The sequence below is a fragment of the Ornithorhynchus anatinus genome, chromosome 5 (assembly GCF_004115215.2).
Source record: "Ornithorhynchus anatinus isolate Pmale09 chromosome 5, mOrnAna1.pri.v4, whole genome shotgun sequence".
Taxonomy (NCBI): Eukaryota; Metazoa; Chordata; class Mammalia; order Monotremata; family Ornithorhynchidae; genus Ornithorhynchus; species Ornithorhynchus anatinus.
Window position 1 is genome coordinate 319499 of NC_041732.1, and position 17245 is coordinate 336743.

Sequence of the window (17245 nt, forward strand, 5' to 3'; positions counted from 1 at the left end):
CAATCACCTGGCCTTCATGATGATAATGATAATGATGATGATGATGATGATGCAGCCCCAGCCGACCCCTCCCCCCTCCTTCTCGTCTTCCGCAGGGCCGCTTCCCGCCAACTGAACTGCCCGCGCGCCGCCCGTCACCTGGCAACGACATCCCGGCGCCGGAAGTGACGCCCGCGCGCCCGGCCGAGGCCCGAGGCGGCCTCGCAGGAGGGGGTGTGTGCGCATGCGCCCGAGGAGTCGGTCGCCTGAAGGGCGCCCAGTCCGGAAGTGGGGGGCAGGGGGAGGCCCGAGGGCCTTGTCTGGGGCCCGCTTCACTTGATGGTGTTGATTGAATCCTTCCTGTCATAATAAAAATAATCATGATGGTATGTGTTAAACGCTCACTATGTGCAAAGCAGTGTGGCTCAGTGAAAAGAGCGTGGCCTTGGGAATCAGAGGTCATGGGTTCGACTGCCGGCTCTGCCACTTGTCAGCTGGGTGACTGTGGGCAAGTCACTTCACTTCTCTGGGCCTCGGTTCCCTCATCTGTAAAATGGGGATTATCTGTGAGCGTGGGACAAACTGATTACCCTGTATCTGCCCCAGCGCTTAGAACAGTGCTCTGCGTATAGTAAGCGCTTAACAGATATCAACATTTTGAGAAGCAGCGTGGCTCAGTGGAAAGAGCCCGGGCTTGGGAGTCAGAGGTCATGAGTTCGAATCCCGGCTCTGCCACTTGTCAGCTGTGTGACTGTGGGCAAGTCACCACTTCTCTGGGCCTCAGTTACCTCATCTGTAAAATGGGGATTAACTGTGAGCCTCACGTGGGACAACCTGATTACCCTGTATCTACCCCAGCGCTTAGAACAGTGTTCGGCACATAGTAGGTGCTTAACAAATACCAACGTTATTATTATTATCTTCTAAGCGCTGGGGGGGGATACAAGGTGATCAGAAGCAGCATGGTTCGGTGGAAAGAGCACTTTCATTCAATAGTATTTATTGAGCACTTACTATGTGCAGAGCGCTGTACTAAGCGCTTGGAACATACAGTTCGGCAACAGATAGAGACAATCCCTGCCCAGTGATGGGTTTTCAGTCTAATTGGGGGAGACAGACGGACAGAAACCAGACAACTTAATCACGATAAATAGAATGAAGGGGATGGACACCTCATTCACAAAATAAATAGGGTCATAAAAATATTGACAAATGAACACAGTGCTGAGGGGAGGGGAAGGGAATGGGGGAAGAGCAGAGGGAAAGGGGGCTTAGCTGAGGGGAGGGGAAGGGAGCAGAGGGTGGAGGGGGAGCAGAGGGGGAGCAGAGGGAAAAGGGGAAGCTCAGTCTGGGAAGGCCTCTTGGAGGAGGTGAGCTCTCAATGGGTCTTTGAAGAGGGGAAGAGAGTTAGTTTGGCGGAGGTGAGGAGGGAGGCCGTTCCAGGACAGCGGGAGGAGGTGGGCCAGAGGTCGACGGCGGGATAGGCGTGAACGGGGGACGGTGAGGAGGTGAGCGGCAGAGGAGCGGAGCATGCGGGGTGGGCAGTAGAAAGAGAGAAGGGAGGGGAGGTAGGAGGGGACAAGGTGATGGAGAGCTTTGAAGCCCAGAGTGAGAAGTTTTTGTTTCGTGTGGAGGTTCATGGAAATCACTGGAGGATTTTAAGGAGGGGAGTGACAGACCCAGAGCGTTTCTGCAGGAAGATGATCCGGGCAGCGGAATGAAGAATAGACCGGAGTGGGGAGAGACAGGAGGAAGGGAGATCAGAGAGGAGGGTGACACAATAATCCAGCCGGGATATTATGAGAGTTTGTACCAGTACGATAGCCGTTTGGATGGAGAGGAAAGGGTGGATCTTGGCGATATTGTAAAGGTGAGAATGGCAGGCGTTGGTGACGGATTGGATGTGTGGGGTGAATGAGAGAGCTGAGTCAAGGATGACACCAGGATTGCAGGCTTGAGAGATGGGAAGGATGGTCGTACCGTCCAGAGTGACAGGGAAGTCAGAAAGAGGACAGGGTTTGGGAGGGAAGATAAGAAGCTCAGTTTTGGACATGTTAAGTTTTAGGCGTCGGGCAGACATCCAGGTGGAGACGTCCTGGAGACAGGAGGAGATACGAGCCTGAAGGGAGGGGGTGAGAACAGGGGAGGAGATGTAGATTTGGGTGTCATCGGCGTAGAGATGATAGTTGAAGTCGTGGGATTCAATGAGTTCACCCAGGGAGTGAGGGGAGTCAGAGGTCATGGTTTCGAATCCTGGATCTGCCACTTGTTGTCAGTTGTGTGACTGTGGGCAAGACACTTAACTTCTCTGTGCCTCAGTTACCTCATCTGTAAAATGGGGATTAAGACTGTGAGCCTCAGGTGGGACAACCTGATTACCTTATGTCTACCCCAGTGCTTAGAACCGTGCTCTGCACATAGTAAGCGCTTAACAAATACCATCATTATTATTATTATTATTATCCGGTTGTCCCACGTGGGTCTCACAATCTTAATCCCCATGTGAGGTAACCGAGGCAAAGAGAAGTGAAGTGACTTGCCCAAAAATCACACAGCTGACAGGTAGCGGAGCACTAAATGCTTGGGAGAGTACAACAGAATTATCAGACACATCCTTGCCCTCGGGGCCGTGACCGGAGCTAGGTGCTGCAGGATAATAATAATAATAATAATAATGATGGTTTTTGTTAAGCGCTCACTGTGTGCCAAGCACTCTTCTAAGCGCTGGGGTAGATACAAGGTCATCAGGTTGTCCTATGTGGGGCTCACATTCTTCATCCCCATGTTACAGATGAGGTAACTGAGGCACAGAGAAGTTAAGTGACTTGCCCAAAGTCACACGGCTAAGTGACAGAGCTGGAATTAGAACCCACAACCTCTTGACTCCCAAGCCCATGGTCTTTCCACTAAGCCACGCTGCTTCTCCGCAACATAGCCCGAGGGGCTTTCCCTGCCTACAGGGAGCTTCCTGGCCAACGGGAGAGGCCAATGTAGAGATATCGAAATGCATAGGTACATATATGCTGGGGATGGACACAATTATTTACACAGACACTTACATATATTCATCCATAGTACTCATCGTGGGCTTGTTGGGTGCCCAGCACTGTACTAAACGTTTTGGCAAGTACATACAGTTGGTAAATATGATCCGTGCCCTCAAGGATCTTTCAGTTTAGCAGGGGAGACAGACATTGAGATAAATTAAGGTATGGGGAACCACTATCAGGACATCTGTAAGCGAGATGGGCAAATACCTAAATGTTTAGGGGGTGAAGATTCAGATGCATAGGTGACACAGAAGAAAGGGAGAATAGGGTGGGAAGATCAATGGTATTTACTGAACACTTACTTTGTGAAGAGCACTGTACTAAATGCTTGGAATAATATACTATAAAATGAGAAATTAGTTTTTTATGGTAGTTTTGAAGTGCTTAATATGTGCCAAGCACTGTTCTAAGCACTGGAGTGGATACAAGCTGGAGTGGACACAGGAGAAGCAGCGTGGCTAGGAGAAGCAGCGTGGCTCAGTGGAAAGAGCACGGGCTTTGGAGTCAGGGCTCATGAGTTCGAATCCCAGCTCTGCCACTTGTCGGCTGTATGACTGTGGGCAAGTCACTTAACTTCTCTGTGCCTCAGTTCCCTCATCTGTAAAATGGGGATTAAGACTGTGAGCCCCACGTGGGACAACCTGATTCCCCTATGTCTACCCCAGCGCTTAGAACAGTGCTCAGCACATAGTAAGCACTTAACAAATACCAACATTATTATTATTATTATTATTATTACAAGCTAATCAATTTGGACACAGTCCCTGCCCACATGGGGCTCACAGTTTTTATCCCCATTTTCCAGATGAGGTAAATGAGTCCTAGCAAAGTTAAGCAACTCAACCAAGGTCACCCAGCAGACAAGTACCAGAGCTGGGATTAGAACCCAGGTCCTTCTGACTCCCAGGGCCATGCTCTATCCACTGGGCCACACAGCTTCTTACTGAGGGAAGGCTTCCTGAAGAAGTGATTTTAGAAGGGCTTTGGACAAGGTGAGAGTGGTGGCCTAACCAATAGGAAGGGGAAGGGCATTCCGGACAGGAAGGAGGACATGAACAAGGGTCCAAGGCAAGAGAGAAGAGTGCCAGGCATTGTGAGTAGGTTGGTATTAGAATGAAATGTACAAGCTTGGGTGTGATGGGGGAGGAGGGAGGATAAGTAGCAAGAAGAGAGCAGATGAAGCTCATTAAAGCTGATGAGGACTTTGATGCAGATGGGCAATCATTGGAGATACTTGAGAGGGGAGATGTGTGCAGACAGTATTTTAGAAAAATGCTTCAGGCGGCAGAGTCACATATGGACTAGAGAGGGGAGAGGCTGGAGACCGGGAGGTATGGCAGTTATTAAGCACTTAATTTAGGTAGATACAAGGCTATGCGATCAGACACAGTCCCTGTCCTACATGGAGCTCACGATCCATTTTACAGATGAGGAAACTGAGGCCCAGATAAGTGAGGTATTCATTCAATAGTATTTATTGAGCTCTTTCTATGTGCAGAGCACTGTACTAAGCGCTTGGAATGTACAAATCGGCAACAGATAGAAACAGTCCCTGCCCAATGACGGGCTTACAGTCTAATCGGGGGAGACAGACAGACAAAAACAATAGCAATAAATAGAACGGAAAGGTCATACAGCAGGCCATTGGCAGAGTTGAGACTTAAATCTGGGTCTCCTGGCTCCCAGTCCTGTTTTCTTTCCATCTTTATAAACACACACACACACACACACACACACTCACACCCATATACATGTACATACACACTACACCCATACCCATCCATGCCCACATGCACACAAATACCTATTCCCCCACAACATACACACTCACATATAGATACAAAGTTTAAACAAACCTTATTTGGTCAGCACTTACTATGTGTCAAACTCTGTTCTAAGCACTGGGTAAGTCTGAGCTAATTAGGTCAGACATAGACCCTGTCCCACATGGAGCTCACAGTCTAACTACCTGCACAAACACAGATACTTTGATGTATATTTACACATACACATATGCATTCCCCCGTATAAGAGAAGAAGCATGGCATAGTGGATAGAGCACAGGCCTGGGAGTCAGAAAGTCATGGGTTCTAATCCTGGCTCTGCCACTTGTCTGATTTGTACTCTGGGCAAGTCACTTCACTTCTCTGTGCCTCCGTTCCCTCATCTGTAAAATGAGGATCAACAGAGTGAGTCCCACGTGGGACAGGGACTGTGTCCAATCTGATTGGCTTGTATCCACCCCAGCGCTTAGTACAGTGCCTGGCACAAAGTAAGTGCTTAGCAAATGCCACAATTATTATATACACACATAGCTCCCAAACACATTATATATATATATATGTCCATGTATATATATTTCCAAGCATACATATGTATCCATAATCACCCATAAACATATACATACCCATACATACCTATACACATGCATAAGTACTTACCCATATATACATTCATACATATATTTGGATGAGCTGAGGAAGGAGGGATTCCTCTACCCTGGGCCCCCTCTTGTTAGGATAAGCCTATGGACTGAACCCCTTTTTCTCCAGCCCCTTCCGCCCAGGGCCAAACCCTAATGCTCCCTGTCAATAACTGTCCTATGGATGGAGAGTCCCCATCTTTTTCCAGCCCCTGGGGGGAACCTACCTGGGGGTCTGCCCCCCCCCCCGGGGTTAGGGTTAGCTAGGTTAGCTAGGGTTAGCTGGCCTCGCTGGGTCCGTTCTGTTGGAGGTCGGCTACCCATTCAGTACCACGGGGGTGGGTGGGCGATGGCCCAACCAGCAGGACCCCGGGAACTCCCACCCGCCAGGGGCAGGGGTGGCCCCGGTGCCTTGGGACTCAGCTGTGCATGCCCAGGGTCAGTGAGGTCCAGGAGCCGTGCTGGGGGAGGGCGGCTCGCTGAGCCCCCGTCCTGGGCCGTTTTGTTACAATTCTTCATCCTCATCACATCTTTTTATTCGGCCTTCACGGGTCTCATCGGTCATTGAGCAGACGATTGGGAAGGTTGGAGGGCGAGGCTCCAGCAGCTGAGTCTGATTCCCTCCGGTGTGGGCAAGGAAGATGTCTGCCAACTCTGTCGTAGTGTACTCACCCAAGCGCTTAGTAGAGTGCTCTCTACACGGTAAACTCTCAAATCAATACCATCGATGGATTGATTGTTTTCTTGCCCGGAGCAATCGGCCTCCTGCCTCACCCTCAGGCCCTCCGTGGAGGGGCGGTGGATTCCTCGTTCCTGCGAGGCTTCGGAGTCGCAGCCCCTGGGAAGGTGTTTCTTGAGCCTAGCCCCAGTCCTGGATGCCGCGGGTCCTCTTGCCTGCGGTTCTGCCCTCGCTGGTGCTGATGGTGAAGAGATTGGTGTGGATCTCTGCCCTCCCGAGAAAGGGGGCCGGCGGTGGGGGGTTGTTTGACCGTCGGCCCGGGATCTGGGGGGGAACCTCCGCAGCCCCCCCCTCCACCGCCCCCGCCCCAGTCAGCTAGGTCAGGTGGAGGCTATTTTGAGGACAATTAGCAGGGGAGAGGCCGGTTCCCGGCACCCCTGGCCCTCAGCCCTGCGGTCACAGGACAGTCCGGCCCCCGGCAGCTCGGGCCAGACCCCTTGGTCCCCCCGGCACTGAGTCACGGAGGCAGAATTAACCACTGACCTCCAAGCTCCGCCGGCTCCCCGCGGGCAGGGGCGGGGGTGCGGGGAACGGGCCGCTCTTCGCCCCCAGCCCGGGCACCTGCCCCCTCCGGGGGGGGGGGGGGGGGAGAGGGGAGGAGAGGGGAGGGAAAGGGGGAGCTGGGGGCCGCTGGACCCCGAGGGGCCGAGCCCTGAGCCCCGCCCCGTCGTTCGGCTCCGCTAATCCGGGCTCCGAGGGAAACCGGACCCGGGGCCGCATCGGAGCCGGGACGAGCGGGGCGGGGTTGGCGGGGGCTCTGTATGTGTGTGTGTGCGGGGGTTTGCGGGGGGATGGGGCGGTTTAAAGGGCCAGGCCCGGGGCGCGGCTTTGCACTATAAAGGACCGGCCGGGTGTCAGGCAGGCAGGCAGGCAGACAGAGAGAGGGACAGACAGAGAGAGACCGCCAGACGTTCCGTGCGGCCCGATGGACGTGCCCGTGTCTCTCCAGCCGTCGTGGCTGCGCCGCCCGCTCGGCGCCCCGGGCCCGGCCGTCCCCTCCCGCCTCTTCGACCAGCGTTTCGGGGAGGGGCTGCTGGAGGCCGAGCTGGCGGCCCTGGGCGTCCCCGGGCTGGGCCCCACCATCCTGCGGGCCCCCAGCGTGGCGCTGCGCCCCGAACCCGGCCCCACCGAGGTCTGATGGGGAGCCCCGCGGGACCCCCCCCTTCCCACGCCCCCGCGCCCCCCGGCCGCGCGAGCCCCGTACCCTAACCTCCGCCTTCCTTCCCTCCCTCCCTCCCCACCACAAGGGCCACTTCTCCGTGCTGCTGGACGTCAAACACTTCTCCCCGGAGGAGATCAGCGTCAAGGTGGCCGACGGGCACGTGGAGGTGCACGCGCGGCACGAGGAGCGCCAGGTACCGGGCCGCGGCGGCGGGGGGGGGCAGGAAGGGAGGGAGCCGTTACGGGATGAGGGGGGCAGCGCCAAGGGAGGCGGTGATTGGGGTGAGCCAGAGAACGGGCCTAGGATAAGGGAGGGGAGCAAGGCCTCAGCCCCTCCCTCCCTCCCTGGCCCCCCCAGGACGAACACGGCTTCATCAGGCGGGAGTTTCACCGCCGCTATCGTCTGCCCCCCGGCGTGGACGGCACGCGTGTGACTTCGGCCCTCTCCCCGGAAGGGATCCTGGCCATCGAGGGGGCCCCTAGCCCCAGCCCCCAGGGGACCACTAGCCCCAGCCCCCAAGGGACCACCCCCGCTCCCCCCTAGGGGGTTTGGGCCGGGCTGCCCCTCGCCCTCTGGGCAGCCGGCGGGGAAGGGGGGGGTGTTCTGACCCAGCCCCCACACCCCCTCCCCCGTTTGGGGTTCCGCGAGCTGTCCCCGCCCCCCGCCGCCAGGCGATCTGTCCCGTAGGACTCCCAATAAAGCGTTGAGCAGACGGCGAGGTGTGAGGCGTGTCTCCCTCTCCCCCCGCAGGGGCGGGTCCGGGGGAGAGGAACGAGTTTATTGGCGGCGGGGGAGGGGGCGGAGCAGTCACTGCCGCTCGTACATGTCCCGGAGAATCTTCATACTGTCCGCGTAACGAAGCTGGTTCCTCTGGGATGCTTCCTTCCACCTGGGGGAGGGAGGGAGAGAGGCCCGGTGGGTGGGGAGGCGGGTAAGGGAGCGGAGGGGCAGACGGGGGGGGGGGGGAACGAGGGGAGGGCCCAAGGGGGTGGGAGGGGGCTGCTGTGATCAGCTGGAAGGACGGCTTGGAGCCAAAAGGGGAGGAGTAGGTGTGTCACAGACCTCTGGCGGACCATTCTCCAGCGCTCCATGTTGCGGTGGATGAGGGCGGACATGGAAGGGTCCGACTCCGGAGTCTGGTCGGGGGGACGGGAAACGAAGATCACGGAAGTGCCCCCCTCCCCCGCCCCCCGCCGGCGGGACCCTTCTCCTTGTGGCCTTAAAGCAACCCTTCCCGGCCTCTTCCCCCCAGCCCCCGCATCCTCCCCCGCCCCCAGCCTTCTCGTCGGTCGCCCTCGCGGGGGTTACCGCGTCTGGGGCCCCCTGGGCCTCTGGCTGCAGGGGAGAAGGGATGCGGGGGCTGGAGACCTCCCCCCCCGGGCAGGGGGCGGCGGGGGGGGGCAAGCTGTACACATCCCGGTTCCTCCCGTTCAACACCTCGGCCCCCTGCGAACGGAAGGGGCCGGGGGTCAGGGGGGTGGGGGCCGACTCCGCCCCCTCCCCCCATTTCCCTTCCCCCTCGTCCCTCCCTTCCCCCGTCTCCCCCCTTTTTGGCGGCACCTCTTCGTCCTCGGGCAGAAGGGGCAGCGGGGGGCTGGGGGACGCCTCGCGCTCCCGCACCGTGGGGCTGTTTCGCATCCAGGCGCGGCAGATGGGATAGAGGGGGGTGTTCTCGCCGAACTGGGCTAGGTCCACGCTGCGGTCGAACAACTTGATGACATAGGTGTCTAGAGCAGAAGGGGGGTGTGTGTGAGGGGGGTGTGTGTGGGGGGTGTGTGTGGGGGGTGTGTGTGTGTATGTCTGAGCAGTTGGGGGGAGGGCGGTGTGGAGAGCGGGGACGGGAGGGGGTGATGTGGGCGCACCCTCTCCCCCATAAACCCAACGGCCTCTTCCCGGACTTACTGGATCGCTGCTGTCCCCCCTCGGGGAGACCCTCCTCCATTTCTTTCCGTTTCTTCCGCCGGTGATGGGAGAGGCGGGCGGAAGGGCTAGGGGAAGGAGAGACCGACCCAGAGTACCAACCCTCCCTACTCCTCTGCCCCGTCCCTCTTCCCCTCTCCGCCTCCATCAGCAGCCTCCGCAACTCCGTCCTTCCAATTTACCGTTTGCCGGCTGCCGAGGGGGAGATCTCCCTGCAAAGAAAACCAGAGCCAAGTTTTTTCCAGTCTCGGTGACGAGCCGGGGTGGGGGGGGAGGCGGGAACACGCGGGATTCCTTTCGGGTCCGGCCCCTCCCTGCCTCCGCCCCCGCTCGGGAACGACGGGGGATCCCGGCGGGCCGGGGCGTGGGGAGGGTTGCTCCGGCCGGCCCCGGGCCACCCCCGGCTACCGGGCCCGCCATCCCCTCCACACGCCCCCGAAACTCACTTGCTGTGGGCATCTGCGGGTGTCTTCCCGGTTTCATCTTCCAGTGGCTCCCTGGTGGGGAGGGAGGGAGGGGGGAATGGGGCCGGCGAGGCCGACCTCGCCGGAGGGCCGCACCCCCTACCTCCCCTCTCCCCCTTGATGCCATCCCAGCGCGGCCCCCTGCCCGCTCACCGGTCCACGTCGCTCTTCTCCAGCAGGCACTGCAGCACGGCGTCCAGGTGGCTCCGGGCTTTGGTCATCTCCAGCTCTGGGCCGCGGGCAGGACGGGGGTCCGGGGGAGGGAGAGGAAGGTGTGAAGTGACGAGCGCCTCGGTTGGCATCATGACCCCGCCCGCAGCAGCCCCGCCCCACCTCCTCCCCTCCACCGACCTGCTTTCTCCACCTTCACCTTCACGGGGAACATGGCAGCAGCGGCAGATCAGGTCGATGGAGCGCCTTGACGTCGTCTTTCAGGTCCAGGGGTGACCCCAGAAGAGGGCGGCGGTCTCCCCGCGGGGCAACATTCCAGTCCCCGAGGGGAAAGGCAGACGGGGATCTCGGGTGGGAAAACTCCCTGATTCTTGGCCAGTTCCCCACAGCCCCCGGCCCGGCTCGTCCCCTCGTTCCTATTGGCTCCAGTCGCCGTCCATTAACTGGAACCACAAATCAGAGGCCCCGAGCAGAGCTGCTCCGCCCTCCGAGGCCGTTTTCCGGAAGTCATCTAACGTCCGCCCAAACCCAGCCGCGCGGCGCCCTCTGGGAACTGTAGTTCGAGCCCCCCCCCCGCGCGAGGCGTTGTGGGAGACGAAAGACCGTGCTCCGCAGCGCCCCCCCGACTCCTGAAGCGGTACCGCGGGAAGAGTCCCCGGGTTTGACAGGCACGCGCATTGCCCCGTGGGACATGTAGTCTTCTGGGAGAGGGAAATCATTTGGGGTCGGGGCGCTCAGCGACGGGTTAATAATAATAATAATAATAATGATGTTGGTATTTGTTAAGCGCTTACTATGTGCAGAGCACTGTTCTAACAGCTGGGGGAGATACGGGGTAATCAGGTTGTCCCACGTGAGGCTCACAGTTTAATCCCCACTTTACAGATGAGGTAACTGAGGCACAGAGAAGTTAAGTAATAATGTTGGTATTTGTTAAGCGCTTACTATGTGCAGAGCACCGTTCTAGGCGCTAGGGTAGACACAGGGGAATCAGGTTGTCCCACACGAGGCTCACAGTCTTAATCCCCATTTTACAGATGAGGTCACTGAGGCATAGAGAAGTGACTTGCCCACAGTCACACAGCTGACAAGTGGCAGAGCAGGGAGTCAAACTCCCGACCTCTGACTCCGAAGCCCAGGCTCTTTTCCACTGAGCCACGCTGCTTCTCGTTGGGGACGAGCCTCAGGCCTGGTGCTGCGGGTCAGAGTGACTGCGTGGCCGAACTGAGAAATAGCATAGCCTAGTGCAAAGAACGCAGACTAGCACTAGGGAACCAGCGTGGCCTGGTGGATTGAGCACCAGCCTGGGAGGCAGAAGGACCTGGGTTCCAATCCCCACTCCACCCCATGAGAAGCAGCGTGGGTCCAATCCCCACTCCACCCCATTAGAAGCAGCGTGGGTCAGTGGAAAGAGCCTGGGCTTGAGAGTCAGAAATCATGGGTTCGAATCCCGGCTCTGCCACTTGTCAGCTGTGTGACTTTGGGCAAGTCACTTAACTTCTCTGTGCCTCAGTTCCCTCATCTGTAAAATGGGGATTAAGACTGTGAGTCCCACGTGGGACAACCTGATTCCCTTGTGTCTACCCCAGCGCTTAGAACAGAACTCTGCACATAGTAAGCGCTTAACAAATCCCAACATTATTATTGTCTTCCGGGTGACCTTGCTTTGTGTCACTGCACCTCACTTACCTCATCTGTAAAATGGGGATTGACTGTGAGCCCCACGTGGGACATGGACTGTACCCAACCTGATTATTTTGTATCTACGCCAGCTCTTAGTATAGTGCCTGGAACATAGTAGGCACTTAACAAATACCATTGAAGAAAATTTTTTAAAAAAAGTTTGGGATTCAGAGGACCTGGGCTCTAATTCCACACTTGTCCCTCACCATCAGTGTGACCTTATACAAGTCACTTTAATAATAATTATGGTACTTGTTAAGCACTTATTATGTGCCAACTACTGTTCTAGGCACTGAGATGGGTACAAATTAATCAGGTTGGACATAATCCCTGTACCACATGGGATCAATCCTCATTTTACAGATAGGAGAACTGAGGCCCAGAGAAGTGAAGTGACTTGCACAAGGTCACACAGCAGACAAGTGGCAGAGCTAGGATTAGAACCTAGGTCCTCCGGACTCCCAGGCCCGTACTCTACCCACTAGGCCACACTGCTTCTCAAACGCTGATCTATCCCAGCGTTTAGTACCGCACTTGACACACAGTAGGCACTTAACAAATACTATAATTATTATAAGCCTAGTGTCGACAGCTTTCCCAGGGCCACTCACATTCTCTCATCCCTGCCTGGACTGGGAGTATGAGCAAGCAAGAGGGCTGGGGTCCAGCACATGGCCAAGAACACATGAAAATGTTTTACATGCAAAACACACTGATGGCCAAAGTGTCCCAGGCACTACAATCCAGCAGCACGAGAGACCACTGCAGTCTTTGCCGTCCCCATTAGCCAGATATTTTTATTTTTCTGTAGTTCTGCCTGGGCCCTGTTCATTCCTTCATTCAATCATATTTATTAAGCACTTACTGTGTGCACAGCACTGTATTAAGCACTTGGAAAGTACAATTCAGCAACCATTAGAGACAGTCCCTACCCAGCGGGCTCACAGTCTATGCAGAATGCCTTGGGTGGGATTCGGGCAGAAATTGTCTTGGGCCAGCCCCAGTAGGGAGAACTAGGCCTAGAAGCCAGTTCTCTGGCTTTCCAGGGCCAGGGCCTCGCCACTGGATCCAGACCAGGGCTCCAATGCTGCAGCCCTGGGCTACAGGCGCATTCCCTGCCCTTTTGGGAATTTGGGGGATTGCTGCATACCCACCTCATCCTGGCTCCCCTCCCCTCCAGTCCTTTCAAGGCCGGGACGCTTGGAGCCGAGGCCAGCGGTGTTCTTTATTGCAGTCTCATGGGCTGGGGGGGTCAGGGAGGGGCTGTCTGCTCCATCCAGGCAAAGTCTGCCTTTCCCTTCGGGGATCTGAGTGCGTGTTCAAGGGATGCCGGGACGGGGTCGGGGGGTGGGGGGGACACGGAAAGGTGGAGGAGAGAAGCTGGCCCAGGGGTTGTGTGGGAGGGGGGTCAAGGCAGCCCCAGGGGGATGGTGAAGGAGAGGTAGTCCCCAACCTCTCCCCACTGTGCACGATGTGTCTGGAATACGGTGATCCAAGCGGTCAACACCACCAGCCAGAACAGGAGCCCGACTGCTGACCGCTGCACATCTGAAGGGAGCAAGGAAGGGCAGAGAGAGCAGCTCAGGGCAGACCAGAGAAAGTATCACCATCGGAGCAACGTTCCCCCACTCTACCTCCCCGTGGGGATGGTCACCCCGCCCCCACGGCCCTACGCACTTCTCCCTTCTTCTCCCAGGGTGGAGAAAACCCAATTCTCCTTCCTCCCCTCCCCGTCCCGAGTGTCCTTCCCCAAGTACCGGACTCTCCTCCCCTCCCCCGACACAGGACCATGTTCTTGGGGGCCCCACCCCCCGAGTATCGTACTTTCCTCCCCCCAGGGAAGGGTAGGGTGGTCTCCCCTCCTCTCCCCTCCCCTTGCACCTCCCGCGCCCCTGCCCTCGGGCCGAATTCCCACGCGACGCACAGCTCTTGATCTGTCCCTGCTCCGAGTAGGCCGGGGCCAGGAAGGCCTCTCTGAAGAACCAGAAAACGTTGACCAGCCAGAGGAAGGGCAGGAGGGCAAAGCCGCCTGAGGAGTCGAGAAGAGGCCATTATAACCACAACAATCATTATTGTTACTACTGCAACTGGGGGACTCGCTGAGCGCTTACTTCGTTTAGCCTGGGAGCCCGTCATTGGACAGGGATTGTCTCTAGCTGTTGCCCACCTGTACAGTCCAAGCGCTTACTAGGATTGGCTCTAACTGTTGCCGAACCGTACATTCCAAGCGCTTAGTACAGTGCTCTGCACTTAGTAAGCGCTCACTAAATACGGTTGCATGAATGAACATGTGCCCAGCACTGTCCTAAACGCTGGGGTAGATAAGATACAATATGCGCAAATCGGACGCAGTCCCTGTCCCGCTTGGGAGACGGGGCAGCGATCACGGATTGAGGAGCCCAGCTGAGGAGCTCGACCCCGTGCCCCCCGGCCGCGCCTCGCGCCCCCTTAATGATAATTACGGTAGGAGGCCGCCCGGGCCTCCCTCGCCCCTACCCAGGTAGTATTTCCGGCAGAGATTAAGTTTCTCCTCGTTGGAGACCCGCTCCAGATTCATCCTCGGGCCGCGGGTGTAAAGACAGACGAGGAACCCGGACGTCAACGCTCAAAGGGTCGCGGCGCGGCCCCGGCCCAGTCGCGACATGCCCCGCCCCCGCCCCCCCCCTCGCTTCCCCCTTCCCGCCCCGCCCTCCCGTTCAGGCTGTCGGAGCCGCAAGGCGTTCTGGGACTTGTAGTCCTCCCGCGGGGGCAGCCCCGGGCCCGCACGCGGGAGATCGCTGCCGGTTCTGGCTTCCGGAGGTCTCGTCGCCCCGCCGAAGGCAAGGCGGCCCCCCCCGGGCGCGGGCGAGGGTTCGGCTTTCCCTCCGACCCCCCGCAGGCCGAGCCTCGGGGGGGGGGGGGCCGGGGGCGACGGCGCGGGACTACAACTCCCAGGGTGCTCTGGGGGGGAGTCCCGAAGGACCGTGTGATAAACCGGAAGTGGCGACGGGAGCGGAGAGAGAGGGAGAGCCAGAGGCTTCGGCGGCGGGTGAAAATGGCCGAGTATTTAGCCTCGATTTTCGGCACCGAAAAGGATAAGTGAGTCTGGGGGAGAGGCGGGGGAGGGCGAGGGGAGCGGGAGGGCGGTGAGACTGGGAAGGGGCCGGGTGGGGGGCGGGGCCGAGGAGGTTGTGGGGGCGGGGCTGATGAGGTCGAGGGGCGGGGGCCGCGGTTTCACTCGTGTTTTTGAACCTTTTCCAGGGTTAACTGCTCTTTTTACTTTAAGATCGGGGCCTGCCGGCACGGGGACCGGTGCTCCCGACTCCACAATAAGCCCACTTTTAGCCAGGTGAGGCCCGGCTGTGGGGGTGGGGGGGTCCTCCCCCGCCCCCGGCGCCCCCGAAACCCCCCTCCGCGGGCCTCTCTCGGGGTTGGCATCCTTGCTTCTCCGCAAGGTGACGCCTCCGTTTTACCCCCAGACCATCGTCCTACTCAACCTCTATCGCAACCCGCAGAACACGGCGCAGACGGCAGACGGTTCCCACTGTGAGAGCAAGGGAAGGGAGGGATGGAGGGAGGGAGGGAGGGGGGAAGGAGGGACCCGTGCTCCCCCGCCCCCGTCTTAACAGTCTCCCCCCATTTCTCCTCTCATCTGTCCCTTCCAGGCCATGTCAGCGACGTGGAGGTGCAAGAGCATTACGACAGCTTCTTTGAGGTTGGGAAGAGGGAAGGGCAGAGGGAGGTCGGGCGGGGGAATGGGTTGGATAGACAGTGGGGGGGGTCTCCTGACACCCTCCCCCTCCCACCAGGAGGTGTTCACTGAGCTGCAGGAGAAGTATGGGGAGATTGAGGAGATGAACGTGTGTGACAACCTGGGGGACCACCTAGTGGGCAACGTCTACGTGAAGGTGTTGTGTTCTCAAGCCCTCTCGGGTCTGTCCCCGAAGCCCCAGGGCTGAAAGACCCTCAGCCCCTGAGGAACGTCCCTCCCCACCCACCCACCTATTCCCAGCTCATTCTCAACCCGCCCAACCCAGGACCCTGCATTCCCCAGGGATGCCAGGACACTTGAGGTTTGAGTTCCCTGGACGCCCCCCTTTATGATTAGGTTTGAAACATGCCACTTGCCTGAGTCCTTCACCTCCAGTGACCCAGCAGGGGCCATCCCACGCCCCGACTCTCCCCTAATAACCCAGCATGTACCATCCAACACTCCTGAGAGCCCCCTTCTACCCCTGTGTTGGAGCGTGACCTAGTGGATAGAGTGTGGGGATGGGAATCAGAGGCCCTTGATTCTAATCCTGGCCCTGTCGCTTGCCTGTTGTGTGACCCTGGGCAGTTCACTTAGCTGCTCCGGGCCTGAGTGTCCTCCTCGGTAAAATGGGTATTAAATTCCACATAGACTGTGAGCCCCATATAGGACGGGCACTGTGCCCATCCCGCTTGCCTTGTATCTGCCCCAGTGATTGGTACAGTGCCTGGCACGTAATAAGCACTTAATAAATACCATTATTATGACCCGGGCGCCCCACTCGTGCCTGCAGTTTCGGCGGGAGGAGGATGCAGAACGGGCCGTCAGTGAGCTCAACAACCGCTGGTTCAACGGGCAGGCCGTGCAGGCCGAGCTGTCCCCCGTGACCGACTTCCGAGAGTCGTGCTGCCGGCAGTATGAGATGGGGTGAGCCACGGGTTCCGGGGAGAGAGAAGAGAGGGAGGGAAGTTGGTGGGGGGGGAGGGAAGGGAAGAAGATAAAGACACCCATGTCTCCTCTCCGTTTCTCCCCTCCCCAGGGAGTGCACCCGTGGTGGCTTCTGTAACTTCATGCACCTGCGACCCATATCGCGGGACCTCCGGCGGCAGCTGTACGGGCGAGGTCGCCGACACAGGTTGTTCACCTCCCCGTATCGGCCGGGGCCCCCGCTCCCCCGTGTCGGCAGCGCCCCCCCCCCCCCCCCCCCCGCCTCCCCGCGCCTTCCCTTGTGCGGCCTCCCGACCCCCCACTCCCTCCCGCTTCCCCCCGCAGGGGCCTGTCTCCGCCGCCCAGGCCGCAGGCCGGACACCGTCCTCGGGAGAGGAAGCGGAGGCGCTCCCCGGACCACCGGCACGGACGCTTCTGAGACCGCCCCCGCCGCCGGCTCCGACCATCCTCCCCCTAGCCGTGGGGCAGTGAGAACCCAGCTTGGGGAGGAGGAGAAATCCACGAGCCCCTCCAACCCCCTCCCCTCACCTCTCCGCCAATAAAGCTTCCTCTTCGCAAGCCTGGGAGCCTGTGTGATGGGGTGGGGGAGGCGTGCGGCCCAGCCGCGGTCGCCAGCTAAACACTCCCCCGGGGCCGACTAGCCCGACAGGAAGGGGAAGGGGCGGGGGCTGCGACAGCGGCGATTGAGACAGGTGAGGGGAGGGGGGACCGGCTCTCCTGGCTCCCACGGGGGCGCGTGTGGAGCGGTAAGGGGAGGGAGAAGGGGACGGCTCTGCTCGGATCCCAGCAGCTGGAGGAGGGAGGGACCGGGGCTGCTTGGTTTGCAGCAGGGGCCGGGGGGCTGAGAGACCGTGCTGCTTGGGACTCCGGCAGGGCCCGGGGGCCGGACCGCCTGGGCTCCACCGCCCAGGGGTGGGGACCAGGGACCGAGCGGGGGAGGCCGATGGGCTGGGGCCTAGATGGCGGGGGGCGGGGAG

At 58.8% G+C, this 17245-nt stretch overlaps 4 protein-coding genes across 7 annotated transcripts; 2 read left to right on the plus strand and 2 right to left on the minus strand.

Moving 5' to 3' along the window:
- Positions 1–6999: 6999 nt before the first annotated feature.
- Positions 7000–8064, plus strand: HSPB6 (heat shock protein family B (small) member 6). The gene is made up of 3 exons (XM_029065332.2): positions 7000–7322; positions 7438–7545; positions 7710–8064. The coding sequence occupies exons 1-3, from the start codon at positions 7116–7118 to the stop codon at positions 7893–7895; spliced, it is 501 nt and encodes a 166-aa protein (XP_028921165.1). The 5' UTR covers positions 7000–7115; the 3' UTR covers positions 7896–8064.
- Positions 8065–8074: 10 nt separating this feature from the next.
- Positions 8075–10430, minus strand: LIN37 (lin-37 DREAM MuvB core complex component). Of its 3 annotated transcripts, none has more exons than XM_029065319.2 (9): positions 10107–10430; positions 9890–9965; positions 9719–9769; positions 9455–9484; positions 9255–9340; positions 8913–9079; positions 8661–8798; positions 8415–8488; positions 8075–8241 (listed from the first exon to the last, which is right to left on the minus strand). In XM_029065319.2, the coding sequence occupies exons 2-9, from the start codon at positions 9955–9957 to the stop codon at positions 8160–8162; spliced, it is 696 nt and encodes a 231-aa protein (XP_028921152.1). In that variant the 5' UTR covers positions 9958–9965; positions 10107–10430; the 3' UTR covers positions 8075–8159. The 3 variants fall into 3 exon arrangements, with proteins under 3 accessions (XP_028921152.1, XP_028921151.1, XP_028921153.1); XM_029065318.2 differs by having other exon boundaries at positions 10088–10428; XM_029065320.2 differs by lacking the exon at positions 8661–8798 and having other exon boundaries at positions 10088–10428.
- A 1928-nt stretch (positions 10431–12358) lies between these two features.
- PSENEN (presenilin enhancer, gamma-secretase subunit) lies at positions 12359–14247 on the minus strand. Its single transcript, XM_029065352.2, has 3 exons — positions 14087–14247; positions 13515–13619; positions 12359–13138 (listed from the first exon to the last, which is right to left on the minus strand). Exons 1-3 carry the CDS (start codon positions 14145–14147, stop codon positions 12999–13001), a joined length of 306 nt encoding a protein of 101 aa, XP_028921185.1. The 5' UTR covers positions 14148–14247; the 3' UTR covers positions 12359–12998.
- Positions 14248–14487: 240 nt separating this feature from the next.
- On the plus strand, positions 14488–16826 carry U2AF1L4 (U2 small nuclear RNA auxiliary factor 1 like 4). 2 transcript variants are annotated; one of them, XM_029065325.2, is made up of 8 exons: positions 14495–14668; positions 14831–14918; positions 15049–15115; positions 15235–15284; positions 15379–15477; positions 16114–16247; positions 16360–16455; positions 16593–16826. In XM_029065325.2, the coding sequence occupies exons 1-8, from the start codon at positions 14625–14627 to the stop codon at positions 16684–16686; spliced, it is 672 nt and encodes a 223-aa protein (XP_028921158.1). In that variant the 5' UTR covers positions 14495–14624; the 3' UTR covers positions 16687–16826. The 2 variants fall into 2 exon arrangements, with proteins under 2 accessions (XP_028921160.1, XP_028921158.1); XM_029065327.2 differs by lacking the exon at positions 15379–15477 and having other exon boundaries at positions 14488–14668.
- The last annotated feature ends 419 nt before the right edge of the window (positions 16827–17245 follow it).